This window comes from Podarcis liolepis (assembly GCF_965112155.1).
Source record: "Podarcis liolepis genome assembly, chromosome: 12".
NCBI classification, from domain to species: domain Eukaryota; kingdom Metazoa; phylum Chordata; class Lepidosauria; order Squamata; family Lacertidae; genus Podarcis; species Podarcis liolepis.
In genome coordinates this window covers 42,719,153-42,741,126 of record NC_139563.1, presented here as the reverse complement: position 1 = coordinate 42,741,126, position 21,974 = coordinate 42,719,153, and the positions used below count along the sequence as shown (strand labels likewise).

The following is a 21,974-nucleotide window of genomic DNA, read 5'->3' as shown; positions in this document are numbered from 1 at the left end:
AACACTAGGAAGGAAGGAAGGAAGGAAGGAAGGAAGGAAGGAAGGAGAGGTGTGAAATTCAAGAAGCAGTGAGTTCCAGAACAGAGAGATGACAGACACACACAAAACTTGAGAGTTAGACACAAGAAGGACTAGCGATGCAAGAATGACAATAAAGAGAGAAGAAGAGAAGCTAAAGGAGGAGGATTCCAAGTGTGCAGAGATCTAAAAATACAAGGTAAAATGGATCCAATTCAGGAAACATTGGAGATATTGAATGAAGAGAGTGTAACGAAGGAGAATCGCAGCCCAATGAGATAGAGGGGGGAAATGACCACCAGCACTAGTCAAACACAAACCTTGGTTAAAAATGAAATTTCTAAAAATGGTGTATATGTGGATCTCTCTGTCATGTGGTCATAAGATCAGGACAGTGCCAAAATTCGCACTTGATAACTAGGTGTCTAAAGGATGAACATGGTTGTGCATGTAAAAACCTCCTCGTGGGAAAATGAAGGTCATGCCATTTCACTGCCTGTGCAATGGCAGATTCCCCTACTCCCACTTCCCTACCTAGATAATGAGAGAAATAACCTTTTATCAACCTGATTATACAAAGTGTCATAAATGAGCAACAAAGGTACATTTTTGCCTGCAGCGGTTGTAGGACAAGGGATTGGATGAGTCCAAACAAGTCCAGATGACTTCAGCAGGCTAGTTGTTCCAGGTAGTGTATCATACTGGTCTTGATGGTTTTCCTTTGTCTTCGGCTAGATCACTGTTGTTGCAAATTCCTGAATATTCATCAACTGGAAATAGCATTTGTTGCTAAGTAAAAGTGGACCCCCCCCCCGGAATATAATAGCTATTGCTGGAGTGAAAATACTATGCAGGGAATAACATCACTATGTTCATTCTTTATCGGAAGTGCTAGGTGCATTTCAGTCAAGGACTGTAGCAGGAGGGGGTAATCTGTGGCTGTTCAGAAACTGCTGGACCACAACTCCCATCAGCCCCAGTCAACATGGCCAGCGGTCAGGGAATAATGGGGGCTGCAGCCTAACAATACTTGGAAGGTCACAGGTACCTATTCTTGGACTGGAAGCATCTCCCTCATCATCATCATCATCATTTTATTTGTATGCCGCCTTTCCATAGTTGAAACTATGCTCAAAGCGGCTTACAACATGACAAGGTTTACATAATTACAAACAACATAACAGAAGTCATGATAAATAAAACACATCAAAAAGTACACAATCTAATAGAAACAATTTCCACATAAATCATAAGATCTAAAACTAAAGATACAACAATAATATAATAACAGCAACAGCTCTCTCAACCCCACCCCAGTAAACAATACTCCAGCCTAAGAATCTGTTCAACAGCCTCAGCTTTTGTAGCTGGAGTCAGTCAGCACTCGACTCTCCCAGGCCAGACGGGAAAGGGCCAGCAAGGCAGGGTGCAGGCCTTTCTGTTGGTCTATTGAAGCAAAAACAGCAACAAAGCACTGTTAGGGACTAACGCAGTTATTGTGGCATAAGTTTTCATGAACTAGAGTCAACCGCTTTATCAGCCACATGAAGCGCAGTTCTTAATTGGCAGGTATATAGATGAAAAATGTCTACTTTGTATAGTGAAATCTGGTACCTTCCATGGTGCAAAGGAGTAGCTATGTTAATCGTTTGTATTTATGTGTGAGAAGGAGAGAACTTTTGTGGACTTCTGTGACTTTGCAAGCTGCATTGCATATCTCTCTCTCTCTCTCTCTCTCTGTGTGTGTGTGTGTGTGTGTGTGTGTGCGCGCGCGCATGCAGGAGAGGGTTATTTTACCTGTCTAATTTCACCTGTCTGTTGTTCAGCTATTTAAAAATCTAGGAACCCTCCAGGGGTGCGGAGGAGTTGCCACACTAGGAAAAAGGTTAGCTGTTATTTTAGCATGGCTAATACCCATTACATTTTCTTACTTAATGGTGCTTATATTTATAGTTTCTTTTGTCATGTCTAGTTAATAATAAAAAAATTTATTTATACCCCACCCTCCCCAGCCAAGGCCGGGCTCGGGGGGCTAACAAGCAATGATAAAAACAAGTTGAATGAATACAACTTAAAAACAAGATTAAAATACAACATTAAAACATTGAAACATTAAAATGCAGCCTCATCACAGGAGGAGAAAAGAAAAAAGAAAGTTAGGGAAAAGTCAGTTCAGAAGTTTACAAAATGTAAATATTTCTAGAAGACTGTACAAAATAGTACAGCTAAATCAAAACATATAGCTCTAAAATATGTGATGTAAACAGATAGAGAAGGTAAATATTTAATAAAAATTAAAGAGAAAAACAATAAAACTAACCAGATTTAGAGGAGAATTACTGTATATATGGGGAATAGGGTCATTGTCTCTGATTTTAAATCCGAAACAGATTTAATTGACAATTGCAACTTTGAAATATACGGTATTTCATCCTAGTTGACGTTTTAAACCCTATGGAACCAATCCTGCAAAAGCATATGTCCATTTTAAATTGCCTTTTGCTTCAGTGCAATGATTCATAATGCATAAAATGAAGAGTGTTAATCAAATATTTTACAGGATCAGGGTCATTTAATTTTCAACTTCTTAAAGAGTTTTGCTTTAAGACACATCATTTGAGACAGAACTATGTGATAATTAATAATATAATCAAGCTATTAGTGGCTGCCATGTATTCTTTTCCTTGTAATTAAAGAACAACTGAATTAATATTTCTTCCTTGTTGGTGCAGAATTGCAGATATTGTAGAATTGTCATGTAGCTCTGTAACAGTCACATTCCAGCCTGGGCCCCTGGGTATCTGGGGAAGAGCAACTTGGCCACAACATCTCTTGTTGTGCGTACAAGAGTATACCCATCTCTTGTGCCCTCATTTTCCCTATTTGAGGTACTTGCCACCACCAGATAAGAAATTACTTATTTGCCAAGCTGGCCATTCTCAAATAGCCTCCAAAATTTTCCTGGAGTTTCTCTGAAAACTTCCTTAGGTGGTGTGATTATCAAATTTCTAATCATGAGAGTATTTAGAATAAACTGAGACCACAGATGTTTTATGAAACAAGAAATGAGTTTACTATGATGGAAGAAATTGAAAAAAATATGGATTTCTAGGGGCTGCCACCCTTGTTTGCATTGCTCCACCAACCCAGCCTGACCCCCATTAGACCTCGCCGCCGCCACCCCCGTCATTACAGCTTGCTCCAAACTCAACTTCACTATCTCTTACAAAAGTGGTGTGGAATCTTTTCTGGCAGGACAGCCAGATCTTTATTTCCCCCAAGCTGGGCAGGCCAAAGGTAACAGTTGCTTGTGGCTGCCCACCTGTTGATCACCTGATGTCCTAGTGATGTCAGCTATGCCTTCTTATGATGCTGTGACTGTAGGGACTTCAAAGCGAGCCATGGAACTTTCAAACCTCCATGGGGTTTGATACTGGGGTTGGCAGCGAGTGCCCATCTGCCCCTGTAGCCGATGGGTAAGTGGGATCAGGCCTTTAAACAGTCCTCTCCACGCTTCTCCTTCAAACCTCCATAGAGGTTCGAAAGATAGGGTTTGCAGATCTTGAGAAAGGTGCAGTCCTGCCACCCGTTCGCTGATGGGGTGGGAGCACACCTTCAAATACCCCCCTCCAAGCTTCTCCTTCAAGTCCTCAGTGCTTGAGAAAATACATATATGAGAAAGGAGGGTATTCCCCCAAAAGAGTCCTGTTGAAATTTTACAAAGTGGTTTTATTTACTGCTTCTTCTTTTCCTATTCTTTACATTTCATCAAAACTATAAATTACTGGTGTTGTACACTGAAAGAAAATCAGATGAAAATGATGCACTGGTGGAAGGGATGCGGGTGGCACTGTGGTCTAAACCACAGAGCCTAGGGCTTGCCGATCAGAAGGTTGGCAGTTCAAATCCCTACGATGGGGTGAGCTCCCGTTGCTCAGTCCCTGCTATTGCCAACTTAGCAGTTTGAAAGCACTCCGGTGCAAGTAGATAAATAAGTACTGTACCACTCTCGCAGGAAGGTAAACGGCGTTTCTGTGTGCTGCTCTGGTTCGCTAGAAGCAGCTTAGTCATGCTGGCCACATGACCTGGAAGCTGTACGCCGGCTCCCTCGTCCAGTAAAGCGAGATGAGCGCCGCAACCTCAGAGTCGTTTGCGACTGGACCTAACGGGCAGAGGTTCCTTTACCTTAAGTTAGCAAAACTGTATAAGACAAGTACAAATACCTGCTGGAAATGTAAAGCAGAAGAAGGTACCCTTTACCATATGTGATAGTTGTGTAAGCTAATAAAAGCATTCTGGGAAATGATATATAATGAATTGGGGGGGAAATGTTCAAAATAACTTTTGTAAAAAAAACCAAAAACAACCAGAAGCTTTTTTATTAGGAACTGTAGGTACCAACATCCCAAAAAGCAGAAAATACTTTTTATGTATGCGACAATAGCCGTACGGATGTTACTAGCCCAGGGATGGAAAGAAGACAAAGTCCCTACCAGAGAGGCATGGCAAACCAAGCTGATAGACTATGCCAAAAAGGCAAAACTGACCGGAAGGCTCAGGAATCAAGAAGACAGAAACTTCAAGAAAGAATGAGAAAAAACTATAATTTATTTAGGAGACCACTATAAGCAGTTGAAAACATTATCAGGATTCTAATAACACTTGTAATGTAACAAATATTATGGACAATATGGAGAGATATAAAATATAGATTATGAAATAATATGCAGTTGAAAATGTCAACAATAGGACCCATGGAGGGGAGGGGGGGAAGTTTGGAGATTCAGAGAAATCTCTATATACAGATATATAGTTAGTATTCTAATAATGCTACACTTGTAAAATCAAATAAAAATGATTTCAAAAAACAGAACAAAACAACAACAAATCACTGAAAGAGAGCTGGTGTCTTGGGTGCCATTAAGATCTGCAATCCTGAGCACATTACTTCAGTGTAAGCCCTATTAGGCTTCAGACTTGCTTCCAAGTAAACATTATGTTTAAAATTAGGAAGTGTGGATTAGTTAATTGACCTGTTCAGAGCCTTGAGTGTGTCCCATTAGAATGTGCTTTGCACTCTGAGCCTCTTGAAAAAATATTCCTAAAGAAGGAATGAACATAAGAGTCACCATCCAGGGGTCCTGACATGACATTAACAGCTGTGTCCCAGGCAGAAACTCAACAGGTGGGTGGAGATGAGTCTGGGAAAATATTTCACTTTTTGAATTTGTTTGCTAAGAACTTTTTGTTAGGAGAAGAAGGAAGAAAAGAATGGCTTCTGAACTTAGTAATACAGTGAAACCTCATGTTATGTACCATCCTTCTTGCAAATGCTTCGGGTTACAAGCTCCGCTAACCCGGAAGTAGATGCTCCCAGTTGCGAACTTTGCCCCGCGATGTGAGCAGATGTCGTGTAGCGGCAGTGGGAGGCACCAATAGCAAAAGCACGCCTCATGTTAAGAACGGTTTCAGCTTAAGAACGGACCTCTGGAATGAATTAAGTTTGTAACCGGAGGTACGAATTAAGTTCGTAACCAGAGGTACCACTGTACTCAGGTTTAACTAAAATGAACTGTGGCATTGGGTGATGTGGAATGCTTGTAGCTGCCATCACCTTTACTGCTGTGTCTCAGACTTTAGTACTATATGGCACATAATAAGAATCCATTTTCCTAACACTAGGTAGGCAGATGCTTTAGACCAATGGTTCTCAATTAGTACTGCGGACCTCCTGTCTTTCAAAAGCCAAGCCATGGACCCCCTACTTTTTGTGGTACTATGGTAGTTTTTGTTATGTGAATGATGCCCCAGACCCCTGGTTGGGTTATGCAGACTTCCTGGTATCCATGGACCACCAGTTGGGAACCACTGCTTTTGACAGTTTACAGGCAGGGCATGATGGCAGCATTATTATGGAAACCTGAACTGTGTTAAATGTGGTCTGCACAAGTTACTGCGTTTGAAATAGCAATTAAGGCTTCCCAGCAGATACATGATTTCAGATTATATTCCCAAAGATGGGACAGGTCAGCCATGGCATGTTCCTTCTCTCCAACACCCTTAGGTGCAACCTGAAACCTGTTGGGAAACTGCCAGGGAGATAGTGTCCATCATGAGCCCCCAAGCCGGAGTTCTGAACGATCCATCGGCCTCCCGTAGACAGGCAGATCCAGCAGTTAGCGACACGAAGCCTCTGGAAATTCCTAGCCACATTCCAGGGCTGGGTGTACACTGTTTATCAGCAGAAACACAGCCAAAAGCTTGCACCGCAGAAGAGCATAATTTTCAGACTTTATTAGCGTTTAACAGAACAAAAGAAAACGTGACCGTTCTGTGTCAGCATCTTCGGCCAACTGAGAAAACGAAAGGAATCTCAGCAAGAACATAAACATCCTGTGACTAGGACATGCGCAGACTCTGTTACTCACAAAGCCTGCTCCCTTTAAGGTGGAACGGAAATATCCTAACATCCTCCCCCTTTCCGTGTAACCTGTTGTACCTGTGGTTCACCCAATTGCAACCTTTGTACATAAACCTTAAGTTGTTCTTTGTTAACAACCTTAGACAACAGATCAGCAGGAATTTCATTTCCTGCCATGTAGGACACCTGAATCAGTCCTTTCTGAATACACTCTCTTGCACGATGTAGCTTAATCTGCAAGTACTTGGTTCTCTGCTTGCAACTCTCGGAGTTCAGCAAAGCCAAACACGATCTATTGTCTTGATACACTTGTATAGGACATTTCACAGACACCCTGATGTCCTTAAACAGTTGCATCAACCATTCACAATCCATGAGTGAAAATGACAGAGCATTGAGTTCTGCTTCACAGGAACTTAGGCTCACTGTTGTTTGCTTCTTGCACAACCAGTCAAACAGGCAGTGGTTGTACATGTAGCACACACCAGAAGTGCTTGTACCATCCGTGGTGTCACTTCCAAAACTTGCATCAGCAAAGATTTCAAGACCTCCAGTCTTCTGACTGGTGAACCTCAGCCTGTAGTGCATAGTCCCTTTCAAATAGCGGGCTATGCGCTTCAGAGCTTTCCAATCCTGAACCGTAGGATTGTTGGCATGTCTGCTAAGCAGATTACAGCTTACAGCAATGTCAGGTCTTGAACATCTGGCAATGAAATTCAGCTTGCCTAGAATGCATCTGTATAGCGTTGTGTCAGAAAACGCTTCAGCAGTACTGTCTACCTGGTAACCTGTCACCATCGGTGTGTCTGCTGGGTTTGCATCAACCAAATTCAACCTGGTTAACACATCAGCAATTTTCTGTGTTTGGTGTACCAGAAAATTACCTGCTTGGTCTCTCTCCACCTGCAGAGAAAGATAGTTGGATACCTCACCAAGATCCTTCATGTCAAAGTGCTCCTTCAGTTGAGCTAGGGTGCTTTGGTAAAAAGCCTGATTCTTCCAAAACATCAGAAGATCATCAACAAAACATAAACAATACAGTTTGTTTTGCCCCTCCTCCTTGACAAACACACATGGATCAGCTTTGCCCTGGTGAAAACCTAGAGAAAGCAATGTCTCAGTGAGTTTTGTGTTCCAACACCTGGCACTCTGCTTGAGACCATATAAGGATTTCCGCAGTTTACAGACCATACCCTTCTGTATCTCCATCCCATCAGGTGGAAGCATGAACAGCTGTTCATTCAAAATCCCATACAAAAAAGCTGTATTAATGTCGTGGTGGGAAACATGCAGTTTCTCCTCCGCAGCGACCTTGAGCATCAGCCGAATGCTCTCATATTTGACTGTGGGGGAGTAGGTCTCGTGGTAATCCTGTCCTGGTACCTGTGAAAAACCTCTGGCAACCAATCTGGCTTTGTGTCTGACTACCTTGCCATTCTGGTCTGTCTTGGCCTTGAAGACCCATTTGCTGCCAACCAGTCTCATTCCTGGGACTACCGGTACCAATTCCCAAGTTTGGTTCCTGTTCAAGGAATCAACTTCAGCCTTCATGGCATTAAGCCAAGGCTCAGCATCTTTAGAGGTCAACTCCTGAACCTCTTTGAAGCTTGAAGGCTCCCATACCTTCTCTGAGCTACTAATAACAGCAGTTGCTGTCTTAGCAAACTCATCAGCATACCTCTTTGGAGGTCTGCCTTTGGTCGCCCTTTCAGATCTGCGTACTAGACGCAAGTCTTCTGGACTCATCTCCTCTTTCTTAGGAGAAAAGTGACCAATGGTGAACAGTGGTTCTTCCAGTTCATTGTCAGACGCATCAGATGGTCTGACTGAGGCCTTTGCGCTCTGGTAGTCTGCTGTGTCATCACTCTCACTGACATCAGCAGCAGCGCCGCCCACTGAACTGGAATCCGAACTCTGATCATCATCATCCTCATCCTCATCATCCTCATCCTCATCCTCATCAGCAGCAGCTTTCTCATCTTTAGCTGCTTTCTTGACATCACCTTCATCCTCTTCTGGGTAACACTGGAAAATTCCCACATTTTCCCCCCACTTAGGATTGTACTCAACACTCCTTGTGAACTTTATGGACTTAGAGTCAGTCATCCATACCCTGTATGCACCTTTTTCGTACCCCATGAACAAACCATGTGCCCCACGCTTCCCAAGCTTGTTGGTTTGTTGTGTGCGTACCCACATGTCCGAACCAAAAATTCTCATGTGTTTGGTGTTGGGTTTCTTGCCAAACATCTTCTCATAGGGGGTACAACCTATGGGTGATGACAATCTGCGATTATAACTGTAAACCAGATTCCCCAAAGCTTCCCCCCAAAACTTATCAGGGAGATTGGCATCATGCAACAAGGTTTTGATTCCTTGCAGCAATGTTTGATTTGCTCTCTCCGCAAGCCCATTCATCCATGGCGATCTGGGCGTTGACATGTCATGCTGGATTCCCTTCTCAGTCAGGAAAGCTTCAAACTGCTGAGAAGTAAACTCCCCGCCCCGATCAGTAAACAAACAAGAAATACGTTTACCGTGCACATTTTCCAACCAAGCACAGAATTCCCTAAACTTCGGAAACGCTTGCGATTTCTGTTCGAGCAAATACACATGAATGTACCTGGAAAAGGAATCAATCAGAATCATGAAGTACCTTGCTCCACCTAAAGAGGGCGCAAGTGGCCCAACCAGGTCCGCATGCACTAGCTGGTAGGGTTTGGAAGCCTGCCTGCTAGACTCCTTGCCTTTTGGAGCAACCTTCACCTTGTTCTCTGCACAAGATACACATTTCATGTGAAATTTACAGGATTTGATGTTCAAACCTTCAACCACCTCTGGCATCTTGGCCAGTGCCTTCCAAGAGAGGTGACCAAACCGGCGATGCGCATCGTGAATGCAACCTGCATGAAGAACTTTGTTAGTTTGTGCAACACAACAAGAATCAGCATTAGATACAACAACAGTGTCATCATAAGTTATATGGAACAAACCATCCATAAACTTTGCATGCAAATAGTCCTCTTTGCCTTTACTGATGACACAGACGCTCCTCTTGAAGGAAATCTGAAAACCACGCCCAGTAAGCTGTGGGACGCTCAACAAGTTGCTTGCAGCGCCTGGAACATATAGTACACCGCTGATGGTTGTGTGCAAACTTGCAAGTTTCACAGTCCCTACTCCAGCAATTTGCAACGTCCTTCCATCAGCCAGGTGGATCTCACCTTCCTGTGGCTTGAAGGAGATAAAGAGATGCCTGTCCTTGGAGATGTGGCGCGTGCAGCCTGAATCCACAACAAAGTCGCCTTTGGCTGTTGGAGCAGTCTTTACAGCAAGCAAACCCTTGTTTTGCACTGGTGTGGGCTTTTGCAGCTTGCCCCCCTGCTGCTCCTGGCCAGCAGACGTGCCTTTAGCCTTTGGTGAAGCTGTGCCAGCAAGCAAAACCTTGCTTTCCACTGGCGTGGGCTTTTGCAGCTTGCCCCCCTGCTTCTGGTCAGCAGACGTGCCTTTAGCCTTTGGTGAAGCTGTGCCAGTAAACAACGCTTTGTTTTTCCCTGGCGCCGCGGGCTCTTCACCCTCCCTCTGCTCCTGGCCATCTGTAGACATCTGTTTACCTTTGCCTTTCCGGCCTCTGCAAAGGCGATGACCTTGGTTCTCACGAGAACCAGAGCTCTCAGCTGCCGACTCCTTGGCTCCCCCTGGAGGCTGGAATGCTGCCTGGGATGACGTGACGGTCAGCTCCCCCTGCAGCTTGCAACCGGTGCCCTCAGCATCCCTGCACTCAATCACATTCTGGGAAACAGCTAGGACCTCCGATGCAGTCAAACTCTGGGCTGGGATTTTTGCTTTGTGAGCTTTTTTTAAAGCAGACCACATTGCACGTGCAGTGGTGTTGCCAGCCAGCGTCTTAATTTCCTCAAGAGATACGGATAGGACTATTATGTCAATCGCCCTCGAATCAGCTGATCTCCATTTCTCTGTCAGAGGAACTGGGGGGGCTTCACAAACAACATGCCACACCCCAAACTGACGCAGCAAAGATTCACACCATTTTGCCCAAGTTTCATAATTCTGCCCATCCAACTTAGGGCACTGAGTGGCCTCTGAAGCTTCAAAAGCGTGGAAATACTCCATTCCAGCTTTTGGCAGTAGCCGTGAGTCTTATGCCTTCAAAGACTCCTTATCTCGGCAGCCCATTAATCATGAAGCCTTTCTGGCTCGGCTCCCAGGCCAATTAATCTGCCTCGCCGGAGATCAAAGAAAAGCGTCCCTTCTTTCTTTCGCTTTCCCCACAACATACCTCAAACGCAGTCTGTTGCAGCTTTACTCTCCTGTAGGTGCCGTGAATCTGGGCCCATAACCTTGTTGTTGGGAAACTGCCAGGGAGATAGTGTCCATCATGAGCCCCCAAGCCGGAGTTCTGAACGATCCATCGGCCTCCCGTAGACAGGCAGATCCAGCAGTTAGCGACACGAAGCCTCTGGAAATTCCTAGCCACATTCCAGGGCTGGGTGTACACTGTTTATCAGCAGAAACACAGCCAAAAGCTTGCACCGCAGAAGAGCATAATTTTCAGACTTTATTAGCGTTTAACAGAACAAAAGAAAACGTGACCGTTCTGTGTCAGCATCTTCGGCCAACTGAGAAAACGAAAGGAATCTCAGCAAGAACATAAACATCCTGTGACTAGGACATGCGCAGACTCTGTTACTCACAAAGCCTGCTCCCTTTAAGGTGGAACGGAAATATCCTAACAAAACCTGCAGAGCACCTAGCTGAGCCTCATGTACTAGGCATGCCTACGACACTTCATCTTGAAAGTGGACTGTGACCAGATGCAGACTCCATGGCTTCAACATCAGCCAATATATGTATTTTTTCTCTTCTTCCCACCCACCTTGCTTTGCTTTCCCTCTGGCCTGAAGAAGAGTTGTGGAGAACTCAAAAGCTTGCACACTGCTTAATGTCATTTTGGTTGGCCTAATTAATATGTCGCTCTACTGTAGATTTTGGAAGTTCACTATTTTTGTTTACGGTGGTGGTTTGTCGAGATTTGATCTTGTAGCATTCCTCACACTACTTGCTTAGTTTTCCTCCTAGAACAGCTTGGTGGTCTACATAACATACACAGAGAGAGAGAGAGTCATTGAGGCAGTTTAAAGACTAATAGATTAATTACCGCATCAGCTTTCATGGACTAGAGTTGACTTTACCCAGTGTATGGTATCTGATGAGTCAGGATTCGGTGAGAATTTAGTAAAAAGGCAAAGCCATTGTGTACAGGACTGGATCTGCAAAAGTCTGCAGACTGCCTCCAGCCAGATCGCTGTGGCTAATAGTGGTTCTGGATTACACCCTAAATCTGGGTCAGTTTAGAACATCCACAAAAGAGTAAGACAGCTCCCTGTCCCGATTTAAATTCCATAAAATGGGTTAGGATTTTCCTAGCCCTCATGACAAAAAAAAAACAAAAACCGTGGAGGAACTTGGCCGTCAAGGTTGCACTACAGAGAGCTCTTTCTAGTTCAAATGAATGTCAGGTTAAATACACACACCCCGTTGCACCTTTGTCAAACCAGCATGGGGAGGATGCTAGCCAAAGAAAGATGAGTTTAACCAAAATGCAAGCAGAAAGGAAAGGAACACATGACGCAGTTAGACAAATCGCTCTGCTTCATAAACAGCGAAAAGAGGTACGAAATAAGTTTAAAAGGTGAGCGTAGAAACCAGAAACGCCGAGTCCTTCCTGACTTGGCTTGCTCTTGCCTCTCTCCAAGGTGCTGATCGACTGAGCATTGTAAGCAAACCATTCTGTTCCCTCCTTGTGACTTTGGTTATAAATTTATGACTAGAGCCGCTTCAGCTGCGACTGGGTCTAAGGAAATTTCATCCCAGCAGTTCAACCCACAACGCAACAGAGTGTCCTTGCAACGGAGTGTGCCGGAAAAGGCAGCTTTTAAATGCAACCTCAAGTGTCTATACAGTAGCTGAAAGTAGCTTCTGTTGGAATATATGGGGCGGTACTCCTATAGATCGGGCTGCAAAAGCGAGTAGGTTACAAAGAGACGCTAATGACCTTCTCATTCTAACAGCTATGTATTATTGCTTCACTGACCGTTAGTTCTGAGTTCTGAACAAATTTGCTGTAAATCCCGGGTGAAGACTCTAGACTGTAGGAGCACGTTTATGGATTTAGGGGAAAGAAAGAAAGAAAGAAAGAAAGAAAGAAAGAAAGAAAGAAAGAAAGAAAGAAAGAAAGAAAGAAAGAAAGAATAACATTGCCTTTTATTTAAATGTGTACTTTTTAAACTATGTAAATCCAAATAACTGGAAATTTTAACAAGAGTAGTGTATGTACGTTTGTAGTAGCTACAAGCTGGGAAGAAGGGGAGCGATAAATCCAATGATATCGTCTGAAATTATTTCCTGTGCTGCCCAGTCCTATACATGTTTACTCCAAAGTAAGTCCCCCTTTAACACCCAGTTGAGACTGTTTAAGACTACAGCCTTCATCTTGAGCTTTTTTCAACATAGTCCCAAAGGACATCGCTTTCAGTCGGAGAAGTATCTGATTTGGCAACTAAAGTCAGTGCCGGAGTAAACAGCAAGACAAAACTTCTGTTTCTTGCTCATCGCCCCCACCCAAAACATTGTCTCCTGCTATTTGTTGGTTGGAAGGACAGAGTATGTACTCCTTTTGCTTCTGTTTCGAAGAAATCGGTGCACATATATTTAAGAACAACCAACAAACGTGTGTTACAAGCCAAATGTTGTGGCTTAAAGGAAAAGAGGCAAATTCTCAGCAGACCAGATAAGCTGCTTTCGCAGTGAAAGGAGGAACTAACTTCAAGGGCTTACTTGAGAGTAAATTCCACGGCAAGCCGTAGAAATCGTTTCTATCTAAGCATGGTTAGGATCCGTCTGTAATCAATATTTTATAAAACGGAACGGGGAAGGAACTTCTTTTGCTTTTATTTACTATTTATTAATGCTAAGGTATTTTTTCAAGGTTTAGCAGTTGCGATGTTAAAATTTCAGGCATTGAAGAAATGTAAGCACGTTTGAAGATGAGCAAAGGGTAGCTTTTGAAGTCTCTTTGAAAACTGATTTTTTAAAAAAGGAAGAACTAAGATAAAACGTTTATTCCCTTCTGTCAGAAACCGAGGGAATTAAACCTGTTGATACGAATATCGGTAGATCTTCAGACCAACAGGTTTAATCTCTTCCTATGCAAATGAAATATTTTATAACAACTTGCATCGGCCTAATATCCGCAAAGCGCTGACACCCGGACGCCTAATATGCCCTGGTTTGCAAGAAAGAAAGACTTGGGGAAGAGAGAAAGAAACTGCAAATTCGAAGTGGGATTTTGTTGTTGTTGCTCTCCGCACTGGAAGCTCCTCGTTCCTGTCCCTGTTTCCATTTGCAAATATCAAGCTTTTGCGCGACGGAATGAAATAAGAGACTCAGCTAGAAGCAGTTTCAAGAATAGGCCGCCGGACCAGCTCTGCAGCTCCACCTCTTGCTCTGCCGCCGTCCCTTCGCATCTTTCTCAAATGCAATGTTTGTGCCACTCTAGATGCCTTTGTGCAAGAGAGGTGTTTGTTTTGTGTGTTGCTTTTTTAGGTGACAGTGTACCACTGGGAGCATCTCCCCCAAACCGCCCCATCTCGGGTCCTCTCTAAGATCCCGGAAACTCAGGAGCCGGTTCCACGGGTCTTTCTCTTGCGCAAGCCTCGTTGATGAGCACTGCGCAAGAGAAGCGCGAGCCTCGCTTGCCCGCCTGAGCCTGCTTCTCCCCCGCTTGGGCTCTGAAACTAATCAGGCTCAGCTGAATCTCCAGCGAAATCTGGAAAGCTTTCCTCGCTTTTTTCTTGTTCATGGGACGGACCCTTTCGCCTCCCTTCTTGCTTGCTGTCCTGAACGAAACCGAAGCAGCAGACGATCCAGATTCAGCCCAGATTCCATCGTTGCGCTTCTAGGCGTAGTTTCTTAAGGGAAAGCGCTTTCGCGGGGAAAGAAGCGAGTTAGGTTAGCCGTCCGATTCGCTCGGGCCTAGAAAGGAGTCGTCGGGCTGCTGTGGAATATCTGTGTATTGCTCTGCTTCCTTCCGACGAGGGAAGCCAGGTCTGTTTGTTTGTTTTCAGCAGCAGCCAATTGCCTTGGCAAACCCTTTCCCCTTCCCCTGTCCTCTCTCCCCCCCCCTCCCGGGCTTCGCTTTCTTCCTCTCTCTCCCTCCCCCTTTCAAAGCGAGGGGGAAGAAGGAGGCGAGGGTGTTCTGAAGCGAGAGCGCGACTCGTCCTTTCCCTCCCCCGCCTGGTTTAAAGGAAATCCCGGCGAAGGTGTGAAGTGCTCGGCAGGTCTTGCACAAACACATCCCGACGCAACTGCCGCGGCGTATAAAGCGGGGAAGGGGGGCGGGCGCGACGGCTTCGGCGCGGGGAGAAGGGAAGAGGCCGGACTCCGGCCCGAGACGCCTTAATGGGGCCCATCGCCTTTTCGAGGGGAGGTGTGGAATGGGCCCCGTCGCCTCTTCCCTCCTCCAGCGCTGACAGGGCTGAGGGGAGCCTTTCGTCGCTGCTGCTGCTGCTGAGGGAACTTTCCGAGGCCGGTCAGCCCGGGAAGGCGAGGCCCCCCTCGTCGACGAGGGAAATGGCCGCTTAGGACGCAGACGGCCCCGCTGAGCGCTGAGGCGTCGGCTCCCTTTTCATCTCCTCCCCTCAGAAAGTTGACTTGTGGCCTTCAAAGGACGTCGCCAAAAAAACCAGGCCTCGCTTTTACATTTTAAGGAAAGCTTTAATCGTAGTGTTTTTTGTTAGCCAATGTCAAGTAGGGACTCCTCTAAATACCCAGCAGCTTCTGCCCACACCCCGCCTCATAAAGTCCGTGTAAAGTTTCATGTAAAGAATTGAGGGGGCTGGTGTGTGAGATCTTTTAAAAATTATTTTAAAAAGCACTTAAGAGTCGCAGGTGACTTGTTCCAATTAGTAGCTGTCTAATTAAATTAGTGTCACCGAGACCAGCCAATAGGTGGGCGAGGGAAGGAGAGGTTCGCCGGCGAATGGAGCCGCCTCCAAGCCCCTCCCCGGCTGCGGGAGAGGAGAGCGCGCGCGCCTATAAAAACGCTCCCCGGCTTGGTCAATCGCAGTCAATTGTGTGGCATTTAAAGGCGGGAAGGTCAGGTGGGTGGGGGCGGCTTCTTCTTTTTGTAAATGAGGCTACCACAGAAGGCGGCCCAAGCCCTTGTTCAGTGCCTTTGAGGGGAACCAAGGACGCTGTTGTGTCGCCGGCTGAGGCGAAGTGAGCGCCTAGTTTTGCGCCTCCCGGCAGAGCCGCGCTCTCGGAGTTGAGGGGACTTCTGAGGGCGGGGGGCGAGCGGGGCGGCTCATCTGAGGCGATGCAGCTGGGGGAGCAGCTCTTGGGCAGCCCGGCCAACCTGCCCGGCGCCCCCTTCTACCCGCTGGAGAGCGCGGGCGGCCGCGGCGGCGGCAGCTCGACGCGCCACCTCAGCTCGGGGTCTCCGCCGCGCCTGGACTTGGACAAGGGCACGAAGAAGTTCGGCGGCGCCTCGGGGCCTCCGGCGGCCGGCCTGCTGGGCGAGGCCGAGGCGGCGGCCGACACGCCTCCCTTCGCCGCCGCCGCCGCCGGCCAGGTTTCTGCCAAAGCGGCCTCGGGGGCCGACGGCGGGCGCAAAGGCTCGCCTTGCCCGGCGGAGGAAGAGCCTCTGCCTCCGGCTCCGGCGCCGGCGCGCTACACTCTGGACGGCCTGAGCCCCGAGCGCTACTACCTGCAGTCGCCCGGCCCGCAGGGCGGCGGCGGCGGCGAGCTGGGCGGCCCGTGCGCCCTCTTCCCTTACGCCGGGGCGGCGGGCGGCGCGCAGCCGGGCTCCATGTACCCGGCGTCGGGCGGCGCGCGCTACCCCTACGGCTCGGTCCTGTCTCCGCCGGGGGGCTTTCCCAGCGCGGCCGGCAGGACGCCCTTCGCGGCGGCGGCCGGCGCCTACCAGTACGGCCAGGGGGCGCCGCCGGGCAGCCTCTACAGCCCCTACCCGGCGGCGGCGGCGGGCTCGTGCGGCGGGCTGGGCGCGCTGGCGATGCCCGGCGGGGCGGGCGCGCTCCGAGCCCAAGTCTTCCTGTGCAACCGGCCGCTCTGGCTCAAGTTCCACCGGCACCAGACCGAGATGATCATCACCAAGCAGGGCAGGTAACGCCGCTGCTTGTCTCTTTCCTGGGGGATCGGGGGGGGGGACTGCGGGACCTTGGGGCAAATCGGATTTGCGAGGAAATGGCGCGGAGTTAATCCGTCTGGGGGGGACCGATTTGGGAGAGCGGCTCGAAGAGCTTTCGGCGCGGGATCTCATCAAGTTAAGAAAGAGCTGGGAAAACTCGGTTCAGTTTTACGGGATCCGGGGCGGAATTGGTTTGCATTTGCTCTCTGTATTTGCGTGCCTGTCATCAGGTGTGTCCCAGGTTTCCCCGGATTGTCAACAGTTGTTTTCTCCTCCGCCTCAAAGTTTTCCCTGTGCACATTTACCCGAGAGTAATCGCCATTGGACACAGGGGGACTTAAATAGGAAACTAACATGCGCAGGTTTGCGCTCTGAAACTCATTTTTTTCCAGTTCATGTACTTAAAAGTATACGCTAATGGGGGGGGGGGGCAGGAATTTGATTTAAAAGAAATAAAAAAAACTATTTTATTTTTTTAAAAGAAGAAATTTCTTAAATCGAGATGTGTATTGCCGGTGTTTTTAAGCATCAGAAAACCGGACTTGCTTTCGCTTGGAAATAAAATCCGATCGTAATAAGGTTCTTTTTCGTTAGTTTACGATCGGGACGTTAAACTCGGGGAGGAAGGCAACGACCTGGATTTATGGCACTAGCGAGGCCAACCAAATTTCGGGATTGGGGGTACCGGAGTGCAGTTATAACAAACGACTGGTCGATCTAAACCTTCCCCACCGAAATCATCCTTGTGCTTGATTCGAAGTAGGACAGACATACCTGTAGGGTTTCTTTCTATCTCCCACCCCCCAATTTAAATATATTTGGTTTCTTGGGTTCCGTAAACCGGCACTATCAGTCCTTCCATCATAATTGTTGATTGAGATAAAAAGAATTGGGGACGGGGTGGGAAACAGAATGTGCCATTAGTTTCTGTCCTGGGAATTCTGTGCGTGTGACAGATAAATTATAACCTAGGGCAAGCGAGGGTTTGAAACTATTCCAGCCTTCGGATCATGGTATATTTGGGGTGGGATTGGTGGTGTCCCTCTTTCTTCGAGGTGCTGCATTTGAAAGGCTGCCCTCTCCGATCTCTCCTTCCGAGGCCGTCGCTCTGGATGTTCGCAGAAGAGCGAGACTTGGAGCCAAAGCCTCTCGTGGCGGCTCTCTCTAAATATAAACCCCGCGAAGGGAGCCGCCATCTGCCTCCCGCTCTCGGTCCAGGCGCTAGCCGAGGCCGGAGCGCGCTGCCAAAGAGCATCAGCGGGGCTCCTGGCTCAGGGATGCAGGCGGCCTCGATTCCCTTTTTCTAAATGCGCGCCTTCCCCCCTTCCTTTCTCTTTCCAATACCAGGCGGATGTTCCCCTTCCTGAGCTTCAACATCACCGGCCTCAACCCCACCGCCCACTACAACGTCTTCGTGGAAGTGATCTTGGCGGATCCCAACCACTGGCGCTTCCAAGGGGGAAAGTGGGTGACGTGTGGCAAAGCCGATAACAACATGCAAGGTAAGCGACTGGGGAGCGGGCAGGCAAGGAGACTTTTTCCTCTTGCCTTCAGCTTCCTTCCATGCCTTCATTGCTTCATCCAGAATCCAGATGCAAAGCTCTTTATAGACAAGGAAGGCAAGGAAATTGTCTTGTCATACAGCCTTTTGAAATGGGACTTCTGAATCTAAAGCAGATGAATCCTCTCCCGAAAGCGACTTTGTGCTTTTTAAAAAAGGGGGTTTGGAAGACTCCTTTACTCCAGCTTGCTAGGAAATTAAAGGGAGGCTCAGCATTTTTCCTTCTTTCCCCCTTTCATGCTCATGGTTTTATTACAGACCCTGCAGGCTCTCTGCCACTGACAGTCAATGGCTGCAACCCAGCACCCTATTAGATGTGCATTCTTGTGCGCAAGTATTTCCTTTGTCGTGGCACACAAGAGAGAGTGCATTTCATCTTGGTGTTATGTCTGATTTGGGGAAATGTCTAATTCACACAAGTACACGTAGGAGAGATGAAGTGCACCTTTCCCTGACTCTCTTTCCATCTTACAGGTAACAAGGTTTATGTTCATCCTGAATCTCCCAACACTGGAGCCCACTGGATGCGACAAGAGATCTCTTTTGGAAAACTAAAACTAACTAATAACAAAGGGGCCAATAATAATAATACTCAGGTAAAACAACACACTTAAATTTGGTTTGCTTAGTTGATCTGTGGTTCCTGGAACCTGAAGGAAGATGCAGTAGGTTTTTGAAACAGGTCTCCAGTAAATTCTGAATTTGCTGGAGTCATCTCGACAGTACATCTTGTCCCTTTTTAAAATTTATAAATTGGCATGTGGACATGGGAACTAGTGCCGTATTAAAGGCTTGCAAAATTTGAAAGTATCCTTTCCTATGTCAGGTGGATTTTTTAAAAAGTATTGTGCACTAACTCAGTGTTCATCTTTTCCAGATGATAGTACTTCAATCTCTGCATAAATATCAGCCTCGTCTCCACATTGTGGAAGTGACAGAAGATGGTGTTGAGGACATGAATGACTCCTCTAAGACACAGACATTTAACTTCCCTGAAACGCAATTCATTGCTGTGACTGCATATCAGAACACTGATGTAAGGATAAAATATGCTTGGTATGCTAAATAGCTTTTATCTGGGGCGGGCTATGATACCCTTCATAAATTAAGAGGTAAAATAGGAACACAAAAAGAATGATAAATGGAGCTTTAAATACTTTTGTTAACTGGAAGCAAGGGGTGGTATTCAACTGAGTTTTACTCCAAGTAAACCCATTGAAATTAATTGACCTAGTTTAGTTGTGTTCATTTCAGTGGGTATTTCATTTTGAGGTATCTAAGTAGACACCACTATTTTGTCTTTACTTTTCAGATCACACAGCTTAAAATTGACCATAATCCTTTTGCAAAAGGCTTTCGGGACAACTATGATTCGTAAGTAGTATTCTCATCTCTATGTGGTACAAATAATTCTATTCTATAAAAGTGCAGATTTTTAAAAGTATATTAATTTAAGAGCTTTTGTATTGGTAGCTAGCTACAATCTTCAGAGTGTCTTACTTGAGAGCGATGGAACTTTCTTCTAAGCAAAAATAGTCTCCCATCTAGGTGAAAATGAATGTTAGATTGCAAGCTATTTCAGCTCTTCACTTACCTAAATTGCAGCAGAGGCAGCTGACTAGGTTTGCAGAAAGTAAATGTAGCACAAAATTTTATTCTGGAATAAGGTCTAAATTTGCACATACACCACGGCAAATAAATAAATATTCATTTGTGCTTTTTTAATGTTCCTCACTTAACTAAACTTTTTATATTGCATTTCAAAGTGAACTTAACTGGGAGAATTTGCAGAAAGTATACATTAAAATGGACTTTAATATTTGTTGACTTTAATCTTGACTATATAATAAATGGCCAGTCCAGCAGCATGATCTCCTTGGGGCTGAGCCATCCCTTCTTGCATGCTAATGCCAACACCCTAAATGGTAAAGAACAATATCTTAGGCGTTTTTCTCTTGTGTTTGTAGCATGTACACAGCTTCAGAAAATGACAGATTAACTCCATCTCCCACGGATTCTCCTAGATCCCACCAGATTGTCCCAGGAGCCCGGTACAGCGTGCAACCCTTCTTCCAGGAACAATTTGTCAACAACCTGCCACCGACTAGATTTTATAACGGGGAAAGAACTGTGCCTCAGACAAACGGCCTCCTCTCACCTCAGCAGAATGAAGAGGTGGCCAATCCTCCGCAGAGATGGTTTGTCACTCCAGTCCAGCAGTCTGGGGCCAACAAACTGGACATGAACTCTTACGAAACAGACTACTCTCCTAGTACCTTACTTCCTTATGGGATCAAGTCCCTCCCCCTGCAGACATCCCATGCCTTGGGCTATTACCCTGACCCTACGTTCTCCTCCATGGCTGGATGGGGGAGCAGAGGCTCTTACCAGAGGAAAATGTCTGCTGGCTTACCTTGGGCCTCCAGGACAAGCCCCCCAGGTTATTCCGAAGACCTGCTTTCTAAGGAGAAAGTGAAAGAAGAAATGGGGTCGTCCTGGATAGAGACGCCGCCATCCATAAAATCTCTAGATTCAAACGATTCTGGAGTCTACACTGGCGCTTGCAAAAGGCGGCGACTCTCCCCAAGCACATCCAGCAATGAAAACTCCCCGACGATGAAGTGTGAGGACATTAATGCTGAGGACTATGGCAAAGACACTTCCAAAGGCATGGGCTACTATGCTTTCTATACCAGTTCTTAAGCCCTAGTCTCTGTGTTAGAACTTGACTTGGCTATAATCTTTCAGTGGTGTTGCGGAGGTCTTTTGCACAAATGTTGCCAAAGGAACTCTTTACCTTCCCACCTTTTTGAAAAAATGTTCTTGTGCAATTCCATAGAAGGTGCCAAAGCTTTTTGACTGACTTCTGCAGGTAAAAAAGGGAAGAAACTGGGTAGCACTCCAAAATGACTTGGCCTCTTTACCCCCCCCCCCACCTTCTCCTGCTCCCCACCCCCAGCTAAGGAGACAGCGAGGGAGAATCTCTAAGCATCATTCTGATTTTAAGTGTGGCTTTCAGAAAGGGCCAGGAAAGGAGGGGGTAATAAAGCAAAGGTTGTACAATCTGGCCAGTGCGTAAGTGCTGTGCACTAACAAACAGTTTGAGGGAAGAGTTAGGTGCTTATTGAACAAATTACTACCCTATTGGATCTATTGTTGTAGCTGAATAGTGGAAATATTCAAATTGGAGGCTTTATCAATAGAATATTTCTTCATGATGTATGCAAAAACCAAACTTTTGGCTCAATGACTAAGCCTTGCTTTTTTTCTGGGGAGATTTTAAATGACTTGGCAGAAAGTTATGGCAGTGAAGGAATCCTACAAAGGTAGCAAAAACCCAGTATTAAATGTACAGCTCTGTGTTGTCTAGATATATTGTGGACTATGACAAAACATTCTGTGTAGTTCTAGTCATGGCAGTGCAGTTGAGTGTCTGAAGCCGGTGCGTGTTGGGAGTTCTTTATTTAAAACAACTTCAAAGTGGATTCTGATGCTGAGAGTACATCAAAATATATATTTATTGGTAGGTGGTGAATGTATTTTTCAGCCGTTCTGAACTGAGTGTTGTAACTCCTCTTGCTCAATTCTATAAATATTATGAGACAATGCCAAGGTGGCAAAAGACTTTAAAACAAAGCATTAGTTTTATTGCAGGGGTGGGGCGGGGTGTGTGAAGCTGAGACTTTTGTCTGTATATAATGATTTTTAATAAATGTGTTGCAATGATAGGTGCTGAATTCTGCAAA

The 21,974-nt window shown here is 46.1% G+C and overlaps 1 protein-coding gene across 3 annotated transcripts; it reads left to right on the top strand.

The window, feature by feature from the left end:
- EOMES (eomesodermin) lies at nucleotides 1-21,974 on the top strand. 3 transcript variants are annotated; one of them, XM_083468183.1, is made up of 6 exons: nucleotides 1-217; nucleotides 18,015-18,169; nucleotides 18,703-18,824; nucleotides 19,106-19,264; nucleotides 19,541-19,602; nucleotides 20,196-21,974. In XM_083468183.1, the coding sequence occupies exons 2-6, from the start codon at nucleotides 18,019-18,021 to the stop codon at nucleotides 20,929-20,931; spliced, it is 1,230 nt and encodes a 409-aa protein (XP_083324309.1). In that variant the 5' UTR covers nucleotides 1-217; nucleotides 18,015-18,018; the 3' UTR covers nucleotides 20,932-21,974. The 3 variants fall into 3 exon arrangements, with proteins under 3 accessions (XP_083324309.1, XP_083324308.1, XP_083324307.1); XM_083468182.1 differs by lacking the exon at nucleotides 1-217 and adding an exon at nucleotides 3,408-3,494; XM_083468181.1 differs by lacking the exon at nucleotides 1-217 and adding an exon at nucleotides 15,567-16,642.